Here is a 26,124-nt window from a genome sequence, read left to right as displayed (position 1 = left end):
GGTAGTTGTACTGTACGTATGTGTGTAGCATACATATAGTCTGAAGCATATAACCATTCAATACTACACTGTAGTATTACAGTCTGAATCATATAGCCATTCAATACTATACTGTCTCCTTAGTTTCAGTTCTAGTTGTAGTTTTAATTCAGTTCATTTAGTTTTAATTCTATGAATAAATATGTTTTTAATGATCCCTATCTTATCTGAAGTCAGTGCGTCTCTGCTCTTTCTGTCGTCTGAGGTCTATTCTCTGGTTGATTCCTCCGGCAGGTCTCATGGGAACAATATTCCCTGAGTCCCTGCATATTATTAATGGTTTGTCCAGACCCTGTATATTTAAAGGTCACTTTGGGCAGATATGCTACCCATGGCTCATATTTTCTTTCCTTAATTGTTTCAAATATATTAGTCTATTGTTTATGTAAAATGTTGTTTTCAGGGTGTGATACAGTCTGATTTTTCTCTCACATATAAGTGGCTTGGTGTTGCCCAGATGCTCAGTATATGTTTTTCTTTTCTTTAAAACCCAAGGGTTTGACTAGACTCTATGATGATGTTGGTCATTCTATGTGTTTTTCCTAAGGATGAAGTAGGCTCTTTCAGTGGTAGTTTTATTACTTTTAAAATAAATTTCAAGATTTTCTCCAATTATAATTTTTCATATTTATTTTGTTTCATTGCTTTGGTTTTGTTTCAAAACTTTCTATTATACATATATTGGATCTCCTTGCCTATCTTCAGTAGCTATCACTTTCTCTCAAATCTTTTTTTTATTTTTCACGTTTTTATCCTTTGCATTTTCCATTCTTCATTATGTTCTTATCTTTTACTTCTTCATCATATTTATTTACTCTTGTGTCCAGTTCAGTTTCATTTCTGAAGTGATTTTTTTTTTTTTGCCTTTTATTTCTGTTGTTTTCTGAATGCTGTCATCTCTCTGGCTAGTTATTGTTGTCCAAACGTTTTGGGTTATCCTACATGTTATTATGTGGATTCAAAAACCACAGTGTCACTGCCACCATATTCTCAGAATACTCTAGTTATGACCTTTTTTTAGAATTACAGGAATCCAGGACTTCTACATAACATGCCTATATTTAAGTGGCAAAATAAGTGATTAGAGTAAGTGGTTAGGTTTACATTTCTCTACTGATACAATAGCATGTCATGGTTTTCTAGTCTTTTAGTATGATATTGCTTATGTTTCTTTTGAAAAATGATGTTCAGGGACTTCCCTGGTGGTCCAGTGGGTAAGACTCCGTGCTCCCAATGCAGGGGGTCCAGGTTCGATCCCTGGTCAGAGAACTAGATCCCACATGCATGCCACAGCTAAGAGTTCATACTGCAACTAAGAAGGCTGCATGCCACAACTAAAAGATCCCTCATGCCACAACTAAGACCTGGCACAGCCAAAATAAATAATAAATAAATAAATATTAAGAAAAAAATGATATTCGTGCTCAATTTCCACACAACTTTAAGGACTTTTTGTGCCAAGTGAATAAAATGCACTGGGCCAGGTGATACGTGTGGAACCAGGATTTGATATCCTGGTCAGGAAACCCTAGGCACTATCCTTTACTCCTTTCAGTCTCTCACTCGTGTCCCCTTCATTCATTCCCCACAGCCCAACCAGAATGGCATTTGGAAATCCCATATGTATTTGAGTGTTCTTAAACATTCTTAATGGCTTCCCATTGCCCTTAGGATCAAGTCCTAAACATGGTTTGTAAGGCCTTTCTTGGTCTTACAGTTCTTACTATTCCAGCATCATCTCCAATTACTCTTTGCCTTGAACACTATATACCAGTTCATATAATAGTTCATATAGGGCTTCCCTGGTGGTGCAGTGGTTGAGAGTCCGCCTGCCGATGCAGGGGACACGGGTTCGTGCCCCGGTCCGGGAGCATCCCACATGCCGCGGAGCGGCTGTGCCCGTGAACCATGGCCGCTGAGCCTGCGCATCCGGAGCCTGTGCTCTGCAGCAGGAGAGGCCACAACGGTGAGAGGCCCACGTACAGCAAAAAAAAAAAAAAAAAAAAAAAAAAAAAAAGTTCATATAATAGTACCATAAAATTTACTGTGTTAATGATGTATAGTAGTACCTCAATATCCACAGGGGATTGGTTCTAAGATCCCCTCCCCCATGAATACCAAAATCCACAAATGCTCAATTCCCATATATAAACTGGTATAGTATTTGTATATAACCTACACATATCACCCCTTATACTTTAAATCATCTGTAGATTACTTATAATACCCAATACAATGTAAATGCTATGTAAATAGTTGCTGGCACACAGAAAATTCAAGTTTTGCTTTTGGGGACTTTCTAGAATTTTTTTTTCCAAATATTTTTGATCCTAGATTGGTTGAATCCGCAGATGCAGAACTTGTGGATACTGAGGGAAAACTGTATTTTATTTTAACTCATTTAATTTCCAAAATTACCCTATGAGGTAGAGATTCTTATTATCCTCATTTTACATATGAGGAAACAGAGAGAGGAGTTAAATAACTTTCCCAGCTCAAATGGTAGATAACATGTACAGCAGTGTCCTTTTTATTTTCCAAGTCTTACTTCTAAGGCGTATAAAAATAACTTGACCGTTTTCTCAAATCTAGTAGCGAAAAACCATGAACTCTTCTGAAATAGTAATTTTTAAACATTATTTAGATCACTTATACGTTGCTTAGCAAAAATAAAGTGACATTTTGACTGATCACAGCTAATATGATTTTTATTTGATCATTTGGCATTTGTTTTCTGAAAATTAAAAAATGTAGAGGCTTCCATGGTTTTCCAAAGAAATTCATTATGTAAATGAAAAAAGAGGAAAGAGTTTACATTTGACATTTAATTTCTGTATACTGTTTCTTCATGGACATTTAAAGGCAATAGACCTCCCAGATACAGAGCGTAATAGACCTGGTTTACCAAAATTATAAAGGATGTTTGGTTCTAAGATCTTGATGGCAAAACTAATCCTGAGTATAAGCTAAGGCACTCCAACTTTGCAAGTGTTTCAATTGAATTGAATGAGGAGAATCCTGAAGTACTCTTCCTCCTAATTATTGAACATTAGTGTTCCTGTAGTCATCACAAGCTTCCTGTTACCTTACCTAGCTAATACTGTATATATTTCACAGTCTAGCAAACATTTGCTAACAAGTCTGCAGAAATTTTATGTACGTAAATGTTCATTCATCTGCCAAAAGCTGTCATGGAAGTGTGGAGTAACTGAAGGCATTCCTTTCATAAAGTTACACTTAGTGAAATGCAAAATTATGTAGAAAGGGAAACACTTTACCATCAAGGTACCTGCATATACTTTAAAAACTGGTTTACATGTAAAAGCTTGATTTTGCAGATATTTGTATCCCGAAGCCCAAGATATGAACCAAATAAGTTTTGTGGTTTTCTATTTCCATAAGTAAACATTTCTTTATTATAGCAATTGGAACCTCAATAAAAATACTGGTTATCATAAAGACAAGTTAGTCTAAAAACTCTGGCATGCCTTGTTAAATTTCATTCAACAACTATTCAATAAGTACCTGAATTGGCAAGGCTTGTAAGAGACAAGGGAAATTTACTTTAAAAAATAAAACAGATATGGACCCCACTGCCTTCAAGGAATATACAGTCTGGTTAGAGGATTAGTTCATGTACATATATAGCCTTAGTTGAAGGCAGAAAACATTGTTTTCACCAAGGAGTGAGAAATTATTCTGGCAATGGCAATCAGAAGAGGCTGCATAAAGGAGGTGGCATTTTAACTGGATCATAGCATCCCAGTTGAATTCCATCAATAAGCAATAATTTAACCTAAATTCAAGTAAGTTTATATTAAATGGTAATGCTGTCTGACATATTCTAAAGTAGAAATAACTCCTTACATCTTTCAGAAGTTTAAGACATTCTGGCCCGTTATTAAAATAACCAGTTTTTATTACCTCCTCATTATGGAGATGAAAGTGGCAACCTATTTTCCTTTGCTTTTCAGTATTCTTACTCAGCAGATGCCCATTACAGCATATAGAATTATGACATCCCTTTAAGTCCCCTCTCAACAAGCAAAGTCACGGACACTTTACACAAGTCAAAGCTGAGCTCAGTCTTAAGCCTGTATCTGCCAACTCAATCATGCGAGTGAATTGTAGACTCTCTTGAATGAGCAAAACCTCTCAACTTCAAGATCTGCCTTGGAAATGTATCTACATTTGATTCCATCTCTTCATTAGAGCGGTACATTTCTGACTACAGCTGCAATAAAATCCAGAATTATATCTACAAAAAAATATGGTCAGGCATTTTTCCACTGAATTTAATCATCAGTGTAGTTGACAAACTGGTTAATTCAGTCAAACAGGCAGCTTCATTCTTTTTTTTCTAGAGAATTTAAAATAATTATGAATGGACAGATCTGTTGAATTTCTTAACACTTGATGCTGCAAGGGGATGTCCTCTCCTCCCACTCCTTTATAGGGTCCAGCTCCCACCATATTGAATTGCTTACAGAGCCCCAGATACAGCACGTCATGTGTGCACCTCAGGGCATTTGTGCCTCTTCAGATGTGTTCTCTCAGCTAAGGGCCTAGAATGCCTTACACGCCTGCTTGGAATTCTCTTTGAATATGGAGTTGAAATCATGTTCCCCCATGACTTTAACCCCTAGCAGATGAAAGCCGTATCTTTTTTATTTCTCGATCCTGTTTTATGGCATGGCGCGCATTACATTTTCAGTAGATGTTTATTAAATGGAGTATAATAACTGAGTTGAATGAGGTACTGTGGTATAGGGGAAAAAATGATTCTTTCGAGGCAAGTGTTCCTTGGTTCAAATATGAGAACTTTATATTCTGTTTATGTGATCTATGACAAGTATCAGTTTCTCTGGACCTCAGGTTCCTCAGACCTGGGTTTTTGTGAGGATTAAACAAGACAGTATGTGAAAATGTTTAGAATAATACCCCATATATAGCTGACAATCAATAAGCTTGGATGTTCCTGGTAATTTAGATAATAAATTCTAAGACTTCAGAAACCGACATGTATTCAAAATAGTTTTTTAAGATAATAAAATATATTCTCTGTCCTGCCCTTTTAACCCCATTATTCCCTGAAACTGGTAAAGGAAAGAAACTCAGCACTTTTGTTCCAAAATGCTACTGAACTTAAAGCTGGGTTTAGAGTCAGAAATTATCAAATAGGACAATAAGTAAAAAGTCAATTCAACAAATATATTCAAATATTATATACTGCACTGAATGAAGTGGATGTGAAAATGAATAATGCATGGACTTCACTTTAAAAAGTTAAGAATATGAGGAATACCATAATTGTATTAATAGTTATAAAATGGCAACAATACCGAATACCATCCTGGGAAACATTTCATAGTGTCTGATCAGAGAGAGAATGTGGGATTATATCTGCGTCTGTAGTCTGATCTGATGGTTCTTTTATGTAAGATGCAAGATGTTATCAGGACCAACATCCCAATTTTTTAAATATAGACACATATCTTCTTGCATTTAATGGAGATATCCAAAAGAATCATATTTATTTTGAGTAATTTTTTATCTCTCCTAAGAGTCAATACTAGCTTTATCATTTTTTAAGGAAATTAGAATAAACTTATTGTTGAAACTCAATGCTGAATGTCAATGATAATCAGATTCCAGAAATGTATAGTTATAGCTAGAAATCAAGTAAATTAAGTCAATATCAGTTTACTAAGTGCCTATTTTTCCTAGGTACTATGGTGTGAAGAATAAAAGAATACTCCAAGATGCCTCAAATATCTTAGATTCTGCCTGGAGAGACAATATCAAAATTTGAACTCAGGCGAAATGAATTTTTCTCCATTTCCACAAAGTGGTGGCCTGCTGCTATAACTGTGGGGATTTATTACATCGTATAGTAATTTCTTATTCATGTGTGTCTCCTGCCTTAGGCCACGAGCCCCTCAATGGTAGGAGCTCTTATCCTTCTTTGTGTTTCGTTTAGCGTCTAGTAAAATACGTGATTCAGAGTCAAGTTTTGTTCATTGTTAAATGAGTATTTTTGAGTGAATTTAAATAACAGTTCAAGAAAGTGTTATCCTAAAAAATGCATGATTGATTGCCAAGTGGAACGTGGAGGCAACAGTTGTTACTGAAGTTTGATTTGTTTTAGTTCAATAAATATTTACTGTTTTGCTCATAGATGAGAGGCACAACTAGCTTCTGTGAATTAGACATGGTGCCTGGCCTAAAATGGTTTCCAGCGTATACTTAACTGAGGATCCACTCTAATCCGAAAGCAACTTGAGGACACACAGTAGGACAAGTTTAATGACAGAGATATGCACAGATAGGTAAGAAATGTAAAGAAAAGGCACTTGGAAAGATAACGAGCTTTTAGTAAAGTTTGAAGAAGCGAAAGAACATTTAGATTTAAATGCCCTGGGAGAACGTCGACGGGAGAAAAGGCAGGCTCTCAAAGACGGCGGAATTAGGAAACATGGCAAGGAAGTTTTTTCTAGTGGGTAGAACACACTGCTCGTGTGTTAGCACGTATGCATGGACTTGGTGACTGACAATTCCTTAAAACAAAATCAGAAGGAATTAAACAAATATGGGAAGCATGATGGCGGTAACAGGGAAGCTAAAATGTAACAGCGGTTCTCCCATAGAGTTTTTGAAACCTTCCTGAATAATTTGCTCTCTGAAAAGATTAACTTTCCTCCCGATGTGAGAAGGTCCTCACTCACATACACTCAGAACGTTCTAATATCTACCCGCATTGCATAAAACAACCTCCACCACTTTCAGGTACCATTTGTTTAGAATAATGAAGAGCTACAAAAAGAAGAAGCATTTAAATGAGCTGCTTAGGGATATAGACGTGTGTGTTTATTAACCCACACAAGGAGTGATATCACCAGAATCACAGACCCTCGGGGCTTTAGATGAAGCATGGAACACACCGGTGGAGAAGCAAGTCAGCTTTGCAGTGGGAAGTACCGAGTGGTGGCCAAGAGAAAAATCTGTGGCAGTGGGCTGACCTGAGACAGTCAGTGGGTTTCAGACTCACAGGAGGCCTGTGGGTTTTTAATGAGTTTTTGAAATGAAAATGAGTGCTTTATTCTTACATGCTATGACACCTTTAAAGCCAGCAGAATCAAACGTTAAGGAAGAATTTAATTTTCCTATTAACTACCAAAAAAATTCCTACTTGTTATTTAGAAATGACCCTGATTTATATCCTTATTATAGCATATTGATAGTGTTGAGATGTGATGAGTTTATACCATCATGTGTTTATTTCGTGGCTGTTTCCTGACACTCCACACTAGGCATTCTTCTGGTTGTCTTATACCATTGTGTCCCCTGTACTGTGTGATCCTGGGTAAATTATTTCACTTCTCTGTGCCCTGGGCTTCTTATCTGTAAAGTGGAGATGGTAATAATAGTAAATTTATTAGATAACAGTTATCAGTTGCTTAGTGTGGGCAGGCACTGTACCAAATGTTTTACACCAGTGATCTTTAAATAAAATCTTCAAAAAACCTTTGAGGTAAATACTAATCTAATCCCAATTCTTGAAGGTGAGGAAATTGAGGCAAAGGGAGTTTAAGTAACCTGCCAAAGATTGGTTAAAATCCTTCTCAAACATTGACAAATATGGTGTAAGTTGGCCTTTTCGGAGAACTAGTTGGGAAAACAGAAATGGCAGCGTCAGAGGAAAGAAGTTCTGTCGGAGACTCAGGCAGATCAGGCCAACAGAACCTAAAGCTTCATCTAACAAACACCTCAGTTTCCACGGTGGGAAAAGTTCCACCATGCCGTTGACAAAGAAAGACCCCCCAGCTGCAAAAACCACTTATATTTATTAACCCTCTTGTTTGCTGTTTTCTAATTCATCTCATTATAATTTGTTTGTTTGTCCCATGCTCATGGTAAAAATAAAGTCCAATATTAAGGAGAGGCATAAAGAAGAAACTTCCCACCAGATGCCATCACAGGGGAGCTAATCGTCACCAGTCTTTCGTTGCATAGTTTCCATACCTTTCAACAAATACATATGCATGGTCTATAATTTGGAAATATTAGTTTCGTTACTATGAAGAAAAGTAAAGCAGGGTGAGGAGACAGAAATGAAGGGGGTCGCTTTTTAGGTAGAACATAGGATAAGTGTAGATATTTGGACGAGGCTTTTTTTTTTAACTTACATTATTAAATTCTATTGTTTGTGATACTGTAAAGAGCAAAGGTGGTCTATGTGTATAGCATATTTTAAACATTCCATAGAAATTTTAAGGTAGGTATTTTAGATTATGAATACTAGTTTGGTATCCATCTATAATGTTTGGTGTTAATGCCTCTGTTAATGGTTCAGAATCAGAGAGGAATCATGAACCTTCTTGCTAAAAAAAGTATGCATATGCACATTTTGCACAGGATTTCATAAGGTTCCCGGACCACCTGAAGCCTCCCACCGTCTCCCCCCTTGTCACCCCCTTGCTCACTACAGTTCAGCCACGTGGCTCTGCTCTGAGGACCCTGGAGAGTCCTTGGCTGCTGGGGCAGTGACTGGTCCCTGAGCTCCCCGAGAGCCTCCTGACACACAGCTGTCCCTCACACTCGCTGGGAGCTCCATGGGGGACGTCCGTATTGGCGTATAACCTGGCACAGAGGAAACACACAGGAAACATTAGTTCTGGCAGCAGCCACCAGATACCTTTAGGTACCAGGGTAAAGCAGATCGGGAAGAAGTACGTCTGGACTTGAACTCTCAGACGAGGTGGAAGAAGCACTAACAGGACAGACCCTTCTGAAGCTGTTGAGGGGAACTGCACCCCGGCAGGCAGATCGCGGTATCCAAGGGGTGGAGCCCCAGACAACAGGTAATCGGAGGTTATTGAACCGCAGAGTAAAGAACCGCCCGAGCAGGTAGGCGGTGACAGGAACCTGGGCCAGGAGCAGCTGACGCTTGGAGAAGGTCAGCCTGCAGCGTTAGAGACAAATCCAGTCACCAGGTGCATTTTAACATCTGGGCAAGTCCAGGCAATGACCTAAATCTAAAAGAACTAAGATAGGGGCTTCCCTGGTGGTGCAGTGGTTGGGAGTCCGCCTGCCGATGCAGGGAATGCGGGTTCGTGCCCTGGTCCGGGAAGATCCCACATGCCACGGAGCGGCTGTGCCCGTGAGCCATGGCCGCTGAGCCTGCGCGTCCGGAGCCTGTGCTCCGCAACGGGAGAGGCCACAGCAGTGAGAGGCCCGCATACCGCAAAAAATAATAATAATAATAAAATAAAAAATAATAAAAGAACTAAGATATCAGAAGTTTTATAATGAAATAGGACATGTCCAAAGTAAAGCAAGGGTCCAAATCCTGGGACACAAGTACTGCGTCAGCGCAGAGTTATAACTTAAACTACCCCTCGCTGATATCAGGATTGTTCCCAAGCGAGGGGAAATGGGCTTGAGACAGAACGTGACGCCACATGACCAAAGCCACAAGAGACAGAAGGCGCCAGAACCAACAATTGATCAGGGTGTGAACATACAATACCAAATGCAAAAGGTTTATCGTGCACAAGAAGGGGCTTTGAAAGAAAACATCATTAAAAGCAAGGATTTAGGGCTTCCCTGGTGGCACAGTGGATAAGAATCCACCTGCCAATGCAGGAGACGGGTTCGAGCCCTGGTCCGGGAAGATCCCACATGCCGCGGAACAGCTAAGCCCGTGTGCCACGACTACTGAGCCTGCACTCTAGAGCCCACGAGCCACAACTACTGAGCCTGCGTGCCACAACTACTGAAGCCCGCGCACCTAGAGCCCGTGCTCCACAACAAGAGAAGCCCCCACAATGAGAAGCCCACGCACCACAAAGAAGAGTAGTGTCCTGCTCGCCGCAACTAGAGAAAGCCCGCGCATAGCAACGAAGACCCAACACAGCCAAAAATAAATAAGTATAATAAATGTTAAAAAAAAAAAAGCAAGGATTTAATGCGATCCTGGTAGTTAAGAAATATTTATGCTCAACAGTACTTGATATGTGCATATTGGCACAGAAGGAAAAGTGCTAGATACTGATGTTTACTCGTTCAGTTAATATGTTGAGACATATTGACACTGAATAAAGCGGAAGAGGGGGTGATTTGGATCTAGAAGGGAAAGTTCACGTAGGGCTGGATTTGCACCGATTGCTCCTCCAGTGACACCACAGACCCGCTTCATTTCTGTGCAGCTGATACCCTGTCCAGGCTTATATTTTTCTAACTGACAGTGAGTGTTCTTGCCAAATGCCAGGGCCCATAGTCACATCTGTTTGTCTCTTCTCTGCAGCTTGTCCGAGGCTGCTTGGGAACACATCCTATCCAGGGGGCAGCTTTCACTAGGCCTAATTCTCTGAAAAGCCAAATGCGCATACAATGAAGAGACAAGTTCCTCTTGTCTTCTCTTTAATATTATTGTGTTTGACACCGCCTGCTTCAGCCCTTGTCAGCCCTTGTCAAAAGACAGGTTCTCAGGCAAGGTGGTCCTCCCTAGTATTTTTTGTCTCTGCTTTGTGAGGTTTTTTTAGATTTTTTATAGCTTTGTTTCTTACTTTTTCTTTCCTCTGGATGAAATGCCCACTTTCCCGCCACCACCCCATTTAAAAGGATGACGGGATAACCAAGTGAAGTCTGGCTCAAAAGCAGAACAAAACGAAGATTTCCCTCTGAGCTCTGCTTTCTAATACTTAATAGGAAAATTTTCAGAATGAGTACAATGGGAAACAGTGTTTCAAATCATAGCTGACACTGCTTATTAAATCCATAACAAAAAAGCATTATTTCTTTAGCCTTTCCACTTAAAGATATGTGTGTGTTTACCCCTAGTATTTTAAGGTGTTAGTAGTTACAAAGTTACCAGGTTCTGCCTTTTTCCCCTCTTTCCACCCAAGCAAAGGCTCTCACTGACACACATATACTGCTAGGGCTGATGGGTAATTTCCTAACAGTGCCTTACAAAAGGACCTTAACATTTTTTTAACAAATTTGGATCTGTTCCTAGGACAACGTATGGTCATTCTTCAAAACACCACAGCAAAAACAAACAAAAACCAAAAATTGCCAACCACCACCTTGAATAATAATCCACGTGTTCTGCTTTGCAAAGACAAATGACTCATTTAGGCTGAAGTAACTAGGCTGCCTTTGAGACGTTCATTGATTTTAAATTTAAAAAAATAACTGCTCTGTTTTGCATTAAGAATGACAACTAAATAACGGAGTAGACCTTGCTTAGTGTTATTTGTAGCAACTCCGTTGCACCTGTCTGAAGGAAAGGGGGGAGGACAGGCTTAAATGAGTAATCTTACTGATCAATAATCCCGATCTCTCAATGTGCTATAGCAGGTAGTCAATTCTTGATAGAATTACTGAAATACAGCTCGCTGTTTTTCTTATGGCTCAGGTCTTTGGGTTCAGTGTACTGACTTTATTAACTTTAACTTTATTCTCCTTGAATGTTTGTCTCTTTTCCTTTATGTAGCTACCTTGGGGGTGGGGGAGGGGAGTTGAAGGAAAATGTGCTGTTCCACTTGTTCTGTACAGATACCCAAAAGGGAATTTGGGGTCCAGCAGATGAGAAAAAGGCTTAGAAGAGGGAGTTGTTCTTGGAATTTGTTTTTCACCCTCTTTGTAAACAGGCGTTCCTAATAAATTTGAACAGTGTAAGAAAAATAATAAAGTTTTAAAGGCGATATGGACTTGGGAGAATGGTTTTTCAAGCAATTAGAAGACTCCGGTTACATACAACTAGTGCAAGAACAATGTAAGTAGAAACTAGCCATCTTAATAGTCACAATGAACAGCTACTGGGTATTCTAATGATCTCTAAAAAGGTATTTCTTCAGAAGAAGTTTCATTGTGTGGCATGATATTATTCTTAATTATAAAAGAGACTGATAACCTGGGAGGAACTTTGTGTCTGGACTACTCACAAACCCGGTTACTCTCCCAACCCCAGCTCGTCAGCATCCCATGAATCTGGCCAGCTTGCTTCTGCTAAGTGATCTTTAATGACCCCACAGCAGCTATAAAATCCAAACACCTTCACGGGGCCAATGTGGCACATATGGCCCATGGTCGAGCCCCAGCGTTCTTCTTCCGTCCTATTATATAGTTCCTTCTGTAAACACTGCTACCCACACATCCTGAACTACTCAAAATTCTCTGAACGGAACAAACTCTTTATCATTTAGAAATACTTTCAGCAACAGGTATAGAAAACCTGACCAGCAGTGGCTTAATCTAAGAATATTTACTATGTTTTAACAAGAGGATAAGAAGTAGATAGTCCATGGGTTGGTTTTCACAGCTCCATAACAGAAGGGCCACACTCCAGAATTCGGGTTCCCACTTTGTTCCCACTTTCAGAATGTTACTTTCCCCTCCTCTGCTAGTCCTGTTGGCCACGCCTATCTGGTACCTGCTCTGCGGAAGGTGAACTACTCCAGTCTTTTTTCTAGGGGGGAGGTTTCAAGAGGGATCGGAGATGTGTGAGGATAATGTTGTACAAATAGGTAAAATCATGTCTCTTTTACAGCTATAAAATGAATATGCATTTGAAATTTTAACTCATTGATTAATGAGCGAACCAGGCAGATGTTATAATGGGTTCAAAGGAGAAATGAAAGAAGCACAAATGTATATGGAGTAAGGAAGATTGAATGAACGTACCGATGGGTGCAAACTGGCTTTTCCACAGCGGGGAGGATTGTCCTTCCTCGGGACAGAACTCACTTGCATTACTGCAGACGAGTTATTTTCCATTGCTTTCAGTTATCTATAACGTAGAGTTGTAAAATAGCTCCCATAGGATCAGAATCAGGTGAGTAGAAGGGTGTACTCTATAGTTTTCCATTGAAGCACCGATTTTTCCCTACAAAGAAAAAAGGTATAGTCAGTAAACGCTTAGAATTGTTTTAAGGACTAAATATCATAATCTCTAGTAATATTAAGAAAGTTCATTGTGCTTGCCACTAATTATTTCATATATTTTGACTTAATCTCCCCACTCAGACTTAAAACTCTTCCAATAATAAGAACTGAACTTTCCATTTCGTTGGTATCTTCCACTTCCTTTTTCCTCATTTTCACCATAACTATGGAGTCTTGTGCTAAGTCAGCAGCAGATACTAGTAATTGCTTGCTGAATCAGTGAATTCATTAATTTTTTATAAAAAGGATGTGATACTGGGCTTCCCTGGTGGCGCAGTGGTTGAGAGTCCACCTGCCGATGCAGGGGACACAGGTTCGTGCCCCGGTCCGGGAAGATCCCACGTGCCGCGGAGCGGCTGGGCCCGTGAGCCGTGGCCGCTGAGCCTGCGCGTCCGGAGCCTGTGCTCCGCAACGGGAGAGGCCACAACTGTGAGAGGCCCGCGTATCGCAGAAAAAAAAAGGGATGTGACTTTTTAATTTTTTTAATTTCGATGTAGCTTTAAAAATAGATAAATATATATAAATATAAATATGCTTATAAAATAAATATATAAAATCTATATTATATATAATATATAAAATAAATATAGCCATTTATTTTTTCTTGGTATTATGAGCCAAAACCACACTTCAAAATCCAATAAAAATGTTATAGTTATACACACTAGTAAACATTTTGACATGTGTGTGTATGTATTTCTGCAAAGTTAATCATTAATTGAATGAACTAATTTTTAAAAATATTTTAATAATTATAAATATTTATAAAAGAGAATCATTATGCACTCAATACAAAGGGAAGAGAAAACTAGATAAATACCCGTTTGCTTCTACCTATATTGATAGATTTTCACAATATGCTTCTTTGGTTGTATATACCCCTTGGATTAGCCAGCTCATTGATTGTACTTTACTTTGTACATGATAGATAGAATCTGTATTTAAAGTAATTTTACTCCCCAACTCCAATTTTTCATTATATTTAAACACCTGGGTATAAGTGTGGAAGTATATATTTTGTGTTTTACCTGAATTAGTTCCTTCCTTTTACATTTTTCTCTAATAATCTGGTTGTTTTCTAATTGGGCCCTATAAAACTTCAGTATACTACCACATATCTCTCTGAATTACTAAACAGTCGTGTTTTCTAGTAAACATGCTTTATTTATTTCTGCTTCATGATCCCCAGGTACTATCCCAACCCCATGTCGGGGATTATAATCCAGGACATGAACATAAGAGTCCTCTATAGCTTGAAAATCTTGAAGACTTTTTACAGCTTTTCCATCTTATTAGTTTGTCTTGATTTCCAATTGAGCCATTTCTAATTTTTCCAAAACTCGTAAATTTAGGAGTCCATGTTAGACAGACAGTCTAATTCTGACTAGTTCCAAGAGTAGCAGAAGGTCTGCTTCTTAATTCTTATACATCACGTCTTTACAAAGGTAATCCAATATCACGTTAGCTTGTCTAGTATCAAGATCAGCATTAATGCATTCAAATTGTTTCCTCACCTAGCTGATAAATAATTAAAGAATTCTAATCCTGTGAATTGTCAGGAAGAACATCACTATTTCCTTCTATTTAAAATGTTTTAAGAGAATTCACTGCCACATAATATCCTAAAAGAAATTGATCATACTTTTCCTGTAATAAATGTTGTTCTGACAGTAAAGCATTAGTAACCAATTGATAACCTAGCAACAATATTGTGCTCTCTTTAGATAATTAATCTTAGCTATTTTCCTGTCAGAAGCAACAGTGCTTGATTTTATGTTGAGCCAGAAAGATTGCCAGTTTTGAAAATTAAAAAGCATTCCTTTTATATTATTCATTCCAGTAACAATTTATGATGGCGCATTTAGCTGCTGAACGCTTGTCAACAAACGTAATTATGTTTCGATATAAACAAGATTGGTGGTTTTACTAGGCTGCTCCATCTTTGTTGAGAATGTTTTGATTTAGGTTCAGATTATACAAGCTGTGTATTTATGTGTCATTTTTTCCCCTCCTTTGTTAATAGTTTTTTCTGATAATTACTTGTAGGCAAACAAGCATGCATTTAGGATCCCTATGCACTGGAGACATCAAACGGAGAAGAAAAGCTGCACCTTTGCCTGGACCTACTACAGCAGGTAAAAGAAAAAGGGCTTGGGGCAAAACACACATCTAAAGTTCATAAGTCATCAAGAGTAAAATACAGATAACCCTTAATCACTAGCACTGAGGAGGAAGCACAGTTACAAGAAACCAGTAAAGCAAATCATTCGCCTTTGGTGTCAGGATGTACTGTGTGTTCTTTGTGTAGGTTTTTCAGGCCGCCGATCACTAAAGTATTTCCTACACACCTGCAAAACCGTGTGAGGTATTACAGGATACAGATACTTCAAAGGCTGTGTCTTTGGCCTCAGGAAAGTTACAGACTTGTTGGGAAAACAAGGCATAAATTGATGAAAAGGTAAATAACCCCAGAGGAAATTCATAGTAATGAATTCACAAGTATTGAAGCAGCCTCAAAACACAAGGCCCACGTGGTAGTAGATGCCAGCCTGGTCATGAATGTGGCAGTCTGGTTTCTACACCCAGCTCTGCAGAGATCTTTGATTTCGTCTTTCCTTACTTAGACAAGTTAGCATTAGAATAAAAGATCTCTCATCATTTCCACGTCAAACACCATGTCATTCTAATGAGTGTGGTATAGGGAGAACCACAGGTTTTGAGCTGAGAGAAGTCACTAGACCAAAGGGGACAGGAAGCCCTCCTGGAAAGGCAAGGACCTGAGCTTGGTAGGGAAGGATAAGAATAAGATTAATATGTATTGCAAGATCTCGTGCAATATACCCTGAGAAAACCATAATTCAAAAAGAGTCATGTACCACAGTGTTCATTGCAGCTCTATTTACGATAGCCAGGACATGGAAACAACCTAAGTGTCCATCAACAGATGAATGGATAAAGAAGATGTGGCACATATATACAATGGAATATTACTCAGCCATAAAAAGAAATGAAATTGAGCTATCTGTAGTGAGGTGGATGTACGTAGAGTCTGTCATACAGAGTAAAGTAAGTCAGAAACAGAAAAACAAATACTGTATGCTAACACATACATATGGAATCTAAAAAAACAAAAATGGTTCTGAGGAACCTAGGGGCAGGACAGGAATAAAGACGTAGATGTAGAGAATGGACTTGAGGACACGGGCAGGGGGAAGGGTAAGCTGGGACGAAGTGAGAGAGTGGTATGAACATATATACACTACCAAACGTAAAACAGATAGCTAGTGGGAAGCAGCCGCATAGCACAGGGACATCAGCTTGGTGCTTTGTGACCACCTGGAGCGGTGGGTTAGGGAGGGTGGGTGGGAGGGGGACGCAAGAGGGAGGGGATATGGGGATATATGTATATGTAGAGCTGATTCCCTTTGTTATACAGCAGAAACTAACACAACATTGTAAAGCAATTATACTCCAGTAAAGATGTTAAACAGAAAAAAAAAGATCTTGTGCAAGAGCAGTGGTGTGGGAAGCAGAGCTAAAAACCTGTGATAAGGGAGCCGACTAGGCCTTAAATGTGGACACGCGCACAGGAACAAACAATTAACTGTATGGGTTTGCAGTTCAGCAAACTATGAGAAAATGCTTTCCATGTAGATCCTTGATCAATTACAAAGTTATTATTATAGTAGTGGCCTATTGCTTGGGGTCCTTAACCATTCATATTTATAAACTGTCTCTCTCAGCTTCATTTAGGAATTCTTTTATAGGAAGAGTTATGTTCTCCAAGATTAATTACAGAATATGAAAATAAGATTCAGATTCAACAGGAGAGTAAGCAGTGAGAAGGGGAAAGTACAGATATAGATAACAGATATGAATAGACAGATATCTTGACATGATGATTTCAAAGGAAGTAAAAGAGGTGAAGCTTAAATTCTGTATTCAGTAGACCTATCCCATAGTTCAGCACTAAAAAATTAAAGAATAACTTAAAATCAGAGCACCCACATTCAGTTGTTGCATCCACATAAAGGGCTCAATTATGAACTGTAGTTATAAGTATAGTTACAAGTGTGATGTCTGATCTTCATCCTCTAACTTCGTTGAATTTTCAGAATTTGGAAGTAGGAAATACCTGTGTGCAGAATGTGTTTGTGTTCATGTAGAATAATATTTACTACTTACTGGGTGCCTACTGTGTACCAAAACCTTATTTTATCTTTGCAACAACTTGATGACTTAGGTGTTATTATCATTACACCATAAAATGAAGATTCAGACATGTGTTAGGGTCTTCTTAGCTACCTAAGAAGGCAGAATGATTGAAGGGCAAAGGGAGGATTCAAGCCAATGTCTGCATGACTCCTAAACTCATGATCTTTTCATAACATACATATGGCCTTTCTGTAAGAATATATATGTAAAGACCGTCTTATTTCATGTGTCTTATGCAATTATATATATATATATCTCTTTATTTATACATAGACTATTATACACTTTATTTATATTTATATGGACTATTATGTATCTTAAGTGCCATAAAAGATTTATCTAAATTTGCTGTATAGAAATACAGAACTTTCATTACAACACTTCTAATATAGCTCTTTATACAGGAACATATAGCCACTTTTAGATCAAATACATGTCATAAGTTCCTCAAATCTTTCATAAGGCAGGTATAGGATTCTTTAATATTCCCATTCCAGTTGAATGGACCCCTGAATTCTCTTACCTTTCAATGATTCAAACACTGGTGGCACAAATAGTACAAGAACAATCTTAGGAATGTGACTAAAGCACCTCAGAGCCAGCAATAAGGAAGAGAGACTATCAGGGTCAGGTCCTAACACTCTGAACATATGTGAAGTGAGAAGGAAAATGCATAATGGTTGGGGAGAGCGTAATGTGATTATTTCTACAGGGTGATTTTGATGTTAAAACTCAGTAGCATCAGAGGAAATCATTTTTACAGCGTATAGGTATAAATACTAAACTTTAGCCTAAAACATTCATAAGCTTACAACAGCATATTCCAAGTGTTGTATTTCAAAACTTTAGTGATTCTCTTGAGACTCAAGATTTTGATTCTATTACTAGATTATTTACCTAAAAGAACATAACTCATAGAAACTTAATGCATTTTTGTAATTAATCCAATAGTATTGGAGTAGGAGAATTAGGTTTACTCATTTTCGATGCATTTTTACAATCCATGCATAACCGTTCCTCTCAAAGAGGAAGAGAATGAGGTTACTTAAAAATCCTTAGTTTTAAAAAGAATATCTTCCAATACAAATGAATCAACTCTAAGGTGAAGATTATTCTCCAAATTCAAGTAAGAAATGCTTTTGCATAAATGCACTTTGATAATAAGGTTATGAATCCTAGATCATCTTGTCTTCAAAAATTATAGTTTTCAAATTCTGGAATATAGTTAATCACATAACAAAGAATCTTATCTTTATAAGCTTCCAAAGTTGAGTTAGCATGTAGAATTATTTTCAAGAAACTCTTCTTGCCATTTTGTAGGCCCTTATAGACCTCCCAGAAAACACATTGAATCGTGTTTTCACAGCTCCTTCTACCTTTAGTCAACATTCAATCTAAGCTGGAAAAAGACAGGTGAAGGTAACACTTTCTGATGTGAAATCAGGAATGGGAGTTAAAAGGCTGACAGTCTGACTATTGTTTGATGATCCCCTCTGATTTATATATGACATATTATGTCATCAAATAGCAGATTTAGAAAAGATTTAGCCAAAGTTTATCAGAAAACTATAATTAGGTACTTTATAATCCCACACTGTGCTTATACAACAATTTAAGAGGCTAAACAGTTATATACTGTATCCATAATAAATAATATTTTTAAAGATTTAAAGTTCTCTATGAAATTAATAACCCCAAATCTGATCATCTCTACCTGCTAGTGTATTGAACATTTTACCCACCCTGTTGAAACAATAACACTGCAGCATAATTGAAGTAAGGCTATAGACTAGCCAGCAGTGTTATCGGTTGAACATTTATTAATTGTGACAGGAACACCGAATTTATTTCAGTGCTTTAGCTTATTTACTGCTCTTTCACCTTCGTATTTTGTATTGACACAGGAAAATGAATATTGATAAGGTTAGGTATTGATTTTTAGATGTATGTCTTGTTCTCTGCCTCATTCAAAGTCACATGCCAAAAGATAGTGGATGTCTCAGTAGCAAAGAATGTAGATTTACTATTATAAAACTGAGAACTGTTGAAGCAAGAAGGTTTGCCAGCAGAATGCATTTTATAGTTTGAAAAATGTCATCTGTAAAGGTGAAGAAAAGCAGTGAGCAAACTAGGAATGTTATTAACACGTTTTTAAAAGGCCGTCAGCAATGTTGGTTATGGTCTTGTGTTTTTGGTAGAAGTCACAGCTTACTGAGGATTGGATACTAGAAAGATTTAAGTATGTTTATTGAGATATTGTGGCTACCACTTTTTTTTTTTTTTTGGCGGTACGCGGGCCTCTCACTGTTGTGGCCTCTCCCGTTGCGGAGCACAGGCTCTGGACGCAAAGGCTCAGCGGCCATGGCTCACGGGCCCAGCCGCTCCGCGGCGTGTGGGATCTTCCCGGACCGGGGCACGAACCCGTGTTCCCTGCATCGGCAGGCGGACTCTCAACCACTGCGCCACCAGGGAAGCCCTACCACATTTTTTAAAAAATGTTTTGTCCACTATGTATTACTAAATTCATTGTTATCCACAATTAGTATTTGCTGTTACTATTTTGCTTTCTATTGAAATATTATCATAGGGAAAGTATTTATCATAAGTAGTAGACTTTCTTCTCTACATTTTAAATTAGAAGTTCGATATCTCAGTGTAGATACTGCTCCAGCATAACTGTGTCTTTGTGGGCATGCAAGTTCTTAGCAAGGGGTTACATCACAGCTTTTTGTGACTTCTCCTCTGCATCCTACCGATATTTCAATAATAAAATAATCTTTATGAAGACTGAAGGCAATAAAGGCAGATTGTAAATCATAATGGGTGAAGGTTTCTAAAAGGTGTGCTTTTAAGTCATACTGAACATAATCAGGAAATGTCTGATGTAACCAAGCTCCTTTTCAAGGTGCTATGTCTCTTCAGTTGTCCAAATTTATCTTATCAATAATTATATATTTTAAATTTACCACGTTAACCTCTTTTTTTTTTTTCGGCCGTGCTGGCTCTTCGTTGCTGCGTGCGTGCTTCTCGTTGCGGTGGCTTCTCTTGCTGCGGAGCACAGGCTCTAGGCACACGGGCTTCAGTAGTTGTGGCGCATGGGCTCAGTAGTTGTGGCTCGCGGGATCTAGAGCACAGGCTTTGTAGTTGTGGCGCATGGGCTTAGTTGCTCCGTGGCATGTGAGATCTTCCCGGACCAGGAATCGAACCCGTGTCCCCTGCCTTGGCAGGTGGATTCTTAACCGCTGTGCCACCAAGGAAGTCCCCTATTTTTTTTATTTTTATTTTCTTTTGTCACTGGATCTGTATGACCACTGTATCTCTTCCAGGATTTTAAAACAGGCAGACTTTAGTGGGGGAGGGGGGCGGGGGGGGGATTGTTGTTATTCATTTTGAAACCAAACTATATCTAAACATATTGCAAAAGCCTAGGAAGTATGTAACTCTCTCCCTCTTGGATATATGAACCACCTTTCAGTCATGTGTCTCAGTAGAGTCTTAAACAGCTCTCCATTGTCATATGATACAAGAAACACTTAAGAAGGTAAGCACACATGTTAGATAGAAAATAATTGCTGTTCCTGACAGTATGAAAGACTAAATAATGAGAAAGTGCTCAAACCACAGAATACCTGGACATGTTGAATAATATGTGAAACCATCTCCTTTAGACCCATAGCTGAGACTGCAGGAAAGAAAGAGAGAAATGGCCCCAAGCACCCCCGTGCCTATGCCAGTCTCGGAAGCCTTGAGGCTTGTTGGTTAGTGCCCTCGTGGAAAGAGAGGCAAGCCGGGGAGCTTGTGTAAGGCTCCTTATCAAGCCAGAACGTCTGATAAGCTCTATCCTCAGGACAGGGCAGACTAGAAACAAAACTCACCCACAAGCACAGGAAAATTAAGAATCTGGTCTCCACCGAGGCTCCAAGTAGAAAACTCTCTGAAGATTTGTAACCAAGAGCCTACCTTCACGTATGAGTTTCTAGTTTAAAATGACACCAAGCCAAAAATTAGCATAAAAACTGGTCTTTGAAGCAAGTGCAAAACCACTCTAGAGGTACACACCTTCAACCCCATGTCTCAAGAACCACCACACATGAGAACCTATGAAGATGACCTCACAAACCAAAACTAAAAGAATCCGTTATTAAAACATTCAGAACGAAGGGGAATAACTGAAAAAAGAAAAGACAGATGTGATAAAGAACCAAGTAGAAATTTGAGATTATTTTATTTATTATGAAAATATCTTGAGAATTATAAACTCACTGGATGAGTTGAACAGCACATTAGATACAGCTGGAAAAAAAAAAAAACAGTGAGTTTTAAGAGTGATCTGAAGAAACTACCTAAAAGAAGCACAGAGGGATAAAAATATGGAAAATATGAAAGAATAGCCAGAGAACTTGAAGGAGCATGCAGTTCAATATATGTCTAATACAATAGAACTTCCAGAAAAAGTAGAAAGAATAGGGAAGTGCACTATTCCAGGAGAATGGTGAAAGAATTCAATGAAAATGCCAGAATTTTTAAAAATGAAGAAAACTTGAATCTTCATGTTCAAAAAGTACAAGTCTATCGAGAAGTTGTAAATATAAATAAGGTCATACCTAGACACACTGTAATAAAACTTTAGAACACCAAAGACAAAGAGAAGAACTTAAGGGCAACCAAGGCGAAAAGATATAACCTACGTAGGAATGAAATTACACTGGCAACAAACTTAGAAAGAACAGTGCAATCCAGAAAATTAGAGAATATTTTCAATGTGTGAGATGAAATAACTGAATCATCATAGAGTTTTCTGTCCAGTTAAATTATTTCCCAAGAGTGAGGATGAAATTAAGACATTTTCAGGTAAAGACCCATCATTACTAAATTCAATAACTCATATAGAAGAAAATGGAATCCATGAAAAAAGAAAAAGAATAAAAATCAAGAAGGAGTTGGGAGCAAAGAAATTGTTAAACGTGCATAAAGCTAAACTTACGTTGAATGTATAAAAGTAATAATGATGATGGTGACAATGACCATAAAGAGGATTAATCTGGGTGTATAAAAGTAAGATGGAGCCAAAACTCTGGACAACAATAATATGTAAAATATGAGGGAATAATAAGTCAGGTATGCATGTTAACGTTTAAAAGTAATCATTAAAAGAATAGAAATATAATATGTAATTTTCAAGCTGTATAAGCAAGCAATGGATGCCAGAAAGGAGGAAACAAAAATGTATAGAAAAAGCAAGGTAAATCGCATTAAGTAATAGTGTAAAAATAATCCAAATATATCAGTAATCACAATAAATGTAAATGGAGTAAATGCATCAATTAAATTCAAGGATTATCATAATGAATAAAAGAACAAAATTCAGTATATGCTGTTTACAATAAATACAACTAAAACATAAATTGTCATTTAAATATCAGCCAAAGAAAGCTAGAGTAGCTGGGTTAATAACAAACAAAGGGAATTTTGAGGTATTTCAGGAAAGTTGAAACACTCTTCAAACAGACTTGCTATGCTAGTGTAGCACTTTTTTTCTAGGAGTTTGAAATTTATGGATATATTAAAATCTCAGTCATTTGGGGAAATGTGGCAGAAGAAATGACATAATAGAAACTAATGGTGCTAGAATATTTTAAGATCAATATTCAGTGAAAGGGTAACATTAAGACTCAGATGTCCTAAATTCAAGTTCTAACTGGGGCACTTTCTGACTAGTTGACTTTGGACAGGTGCATTTCCTCTTTAAACCTCAGTTTCTTCTGTAAGTGGAGTCAATAATAACCTTTCAGGTTGCTACAGAAGATCAAAAGAAATGATGGCTACAGAAGCACTGGTAATCTCTAAGAGCTGCACCATTATATTTTAAGTTATCCAAGTATGTCAATGTGTGTACTACGCTGAATACTGTCCAAATGCAAATTGAGAGAAGTTAATATTGCAATTAATATGTAACCCAATTAATTTTTTTTAATGGTTTGGAGCATCATCTCCACTAAAATTGTTTATTTGCCATTAATTCTCACAGGGAGGCAGTGTAGGTAATGGCAAGTGTGTAGGCTTTAAGAGTGAGCTTAACCAAAGTTTGAATCTTAGCTTAGGATGTGGTAATGGTCAAGTACTTCATCACTCTGAGGCCCATTATAATCCCCCCCTGCACAACTGTTATGAGGAATGGAGATAACGAATGTTACATACCTAGCAATTAAACCACTTGCCAGGTATGTAGTAGGTAGACCATAAATGGTCCTGATCATATTATAGCATCAAACATCCCTGTGTGCCTTCAGTGTTTTAATAAAAACATTCCCCGGGCTTCCCTGGTGGCGCAGTGGTTGAGAGTCCGCCTGCCGATGCAGGGGACGCGGGTTCGTGCCCCGGTCCGGGAGGATCCCACATGCCGCGGAGCGGCTGGGCCCGTGAGCCATGGCCGCTGAGCCTGCGCGTCCGGAGCCTGTGCTCCGCAACGGGAGACTCCACAACAGTAAGAGGCCCGCGTACTGCAAAAAAAAAAAAAAAAAAAAAAAAAACCAAAACACTCCATTCTCCAGACATGTCAATACTGACCATGTTTTTCAGTCCCTACTATGCAAAGTTTTCATCATTTAAGAAAAAAAAAAAAAAAAAACGGCTTCCCTGGTGGCGCAGTGGTTAAGAATCTGCCAGCCAATGCAGGAGAACGGATTCGAGCCCTGGTCCGGGAAGATCCCACATGCCGCGGAGCAACTAAGCCCGTGTGCCACAGCTACTGAGCCTGTGCTCTAGAGCCCGCGAGCCACAGCTACTGAAGCCCACTCTCCTATAGACCGTGCTCCGCAACAAGAGAAGCCACCGCAATGAGAAGCCCACACACCACAAAGAGTAACCCCTGCTCACTGCAACTAGAGAAAGCCCGCCTGCAGCAAGGAAGACCCAACACAGCCAATTAATTAATTAATTAAATTTTTTAAAAAAGAAAAAAAAAAAACCAAGAAACTAGTTTTACATTTCATTTTCTAAAACGTGGCTTGTATTTTTAAGCAGTTATCTATTTGAACTGATTTTATTTAACAAAATTCCCATGAAAAATGTCTGAAATATTGCAGATAAAATGTAGAATGGTCTGAATTAGGCTTTTCTATATTAGGAAATAATTAAAACATTTGACAAAAAGTAGTAACAGCTACCACTTTCTCACATCCCAAACTGTACTCAATGCTGTTTCTTTTCTTAACAGCAATCAAAAACCCATGTCCCTAAATTAGTTACTGAGAACAGAGGACAGTATTATAAATTGCAATTCTAATAATGTCACATATAATAATAACAATAATCCTGCCCTTCAGCTGGCTAGTAAAGTAATGGGGAAAGAGGATGGATGGGAAGAAAGAATGAACATAAACCATTAAAAGCCTTCTGAATACAGGGTCGGGACTGAAGCAATGCACTAGCTGTTATGTGGGAAGCAGCATGTGTCACCTCCCCTTCCACTGGCTGTTTATCCAACATCAATACAACACTTTAGGAGCCAAATGACTAAACAAGGTGCCAATTAGGCTTGCAGTCAGCTGGATAGATTAGCAGCTAAAAGAGACCGATACAAGATTTTCATCTCTTGAGCCAATTACACCAGTGAACTACCATCCACAATACACTTTGGAAGATTTGAAGGGAAAGGACCGACTCAGCTGTAATAGATGTAAGAGATCCAGCAGAAAGGGGGCTGGGAGCAGGGCTTGCGGAAGGGTTAGGAGGCTCTGTGTTGCTAAAATTGCCCAAGCAGGAGGAGAGCCTCCCAGGAAAGGACTTAAAGGATTTAGCACTGCTAGGAACAAAAGAAAAGGAAATGATGTTTGTCGGATGCTGTGCTGAGACTGAGCTGTTCCACTCCCATGTCTTCATCTCATAAAAGGATGAGCGACCAATAGTAGATCTCACTCTAGAATCATTTCCCATGAAAACTGAAGTATCTGTTGTTGTTGTTTTTTAAGTTGTATAGAAAAGCCATTGTTTTTTGTTTGTTTATGGCATCTTTGTTTCAGTGTAGAAAGATTTAACATTTGAGAAATTATTCTTTTTTTTTTACTGTAAAGATAATGCTTTATTTTATTTTTTGTTACGAAGAGAAATGAAACCAGCATTAAAAAGAGAGAGAACGGATTCTTTTCTGCCTGTATAAAAACCAGGCATGAACTTATGGTTACCAAAGGGGAAATGGGATAGGGGGTTGGGATAAAATAGGAATTTGGGATTAGCAGATACACACAACTATTTACAAAATAGATAAACAAGGTCCTACTGTATAGTGCAGGGAACTATATTCATTATCCTGTAATAAACCATAATGGAAAAGAATATTTAATATATATATATGTATACATATATGTATATATAGGTATGTATTACTGAATCACTTTGCTGTATGCCGGAAACTAACACAACCTTGTAAATCAACTATACTTCAATTAAAAATATAGACAAAAAAGCATGGGAGGAATAGGGTGGCCACTGCTAGGCCACCATGCTTGAAACACCAACATTTTAAAATTACAAGAGTGAATCAGTTACTTACTATTCACTTCGAACTGAGAATTGACCGCAATTTAGCAATTTGTGCAGAGATGTTTTAAATTGACCTCATGTTTTTTCTTAAATATTAAAATTTAAACTTGAACCTTTGAAAGCTCTTGTATTGAAAATATGATTAAATAGATGTGTAACCTAAAGCAGCATTAGTCCTCTGATCTGATCTTAGCTTATAGATGGAATTAAATTAATTCATGGTGATCACTAAAAAATTAGGGATATAAGACAAAATGCTAGTACACCATTTAATCTGACACACCTGAGCAGCAGCTGTTCGGAGAACAGTTAGATGCCTTGGTGGTCTGTCTTTGTTGTCACCATTATCGTAATTACAAAGTAAAAACTTTAAAAAAAACT

The 26,124-nt window shown here is 38.1% G+C and overlaps 1 protein-coding gene across 1 annotated transcript in view; it reads left to right on the top strand.

Moving 5' to 3' along the window:
• Positions 1-26,124, top strand: part of GPATCH2 (G-patch domain containing 2) — a 172,774-nt gene that overhangs the window by 134,976 nt on the left and 11,674 nt on the right. Inside the window, exon 9 of the mRNA XM_030868312.2 lies at positions 15,034-15,122. Within this exon, the coding sequence (XP_030724172.1) occupies positions 15,034-15,122 (89 nt within the window). The remainder of the gene's footprint in view (positions 1-15,033; positions 15,123-26,124) is intronic.

This window comes from Globicephala melas, chromosome 1 (assembly GCF_963455315.2).
Source record: "Globicephala melas chromosome 1, mGloMel1.2, whole genome shotgun sequence".
NCBI lineage: Eukaryota > Metazoa > Chordata > Mammalia > Artiodactyla > Delphinidae > Globicephala > Globicephala melas.
Note: the sequence above shows the minus strand (reverse complement) of the source record. Positions and strands in the feature narration are given on the sequence as shown.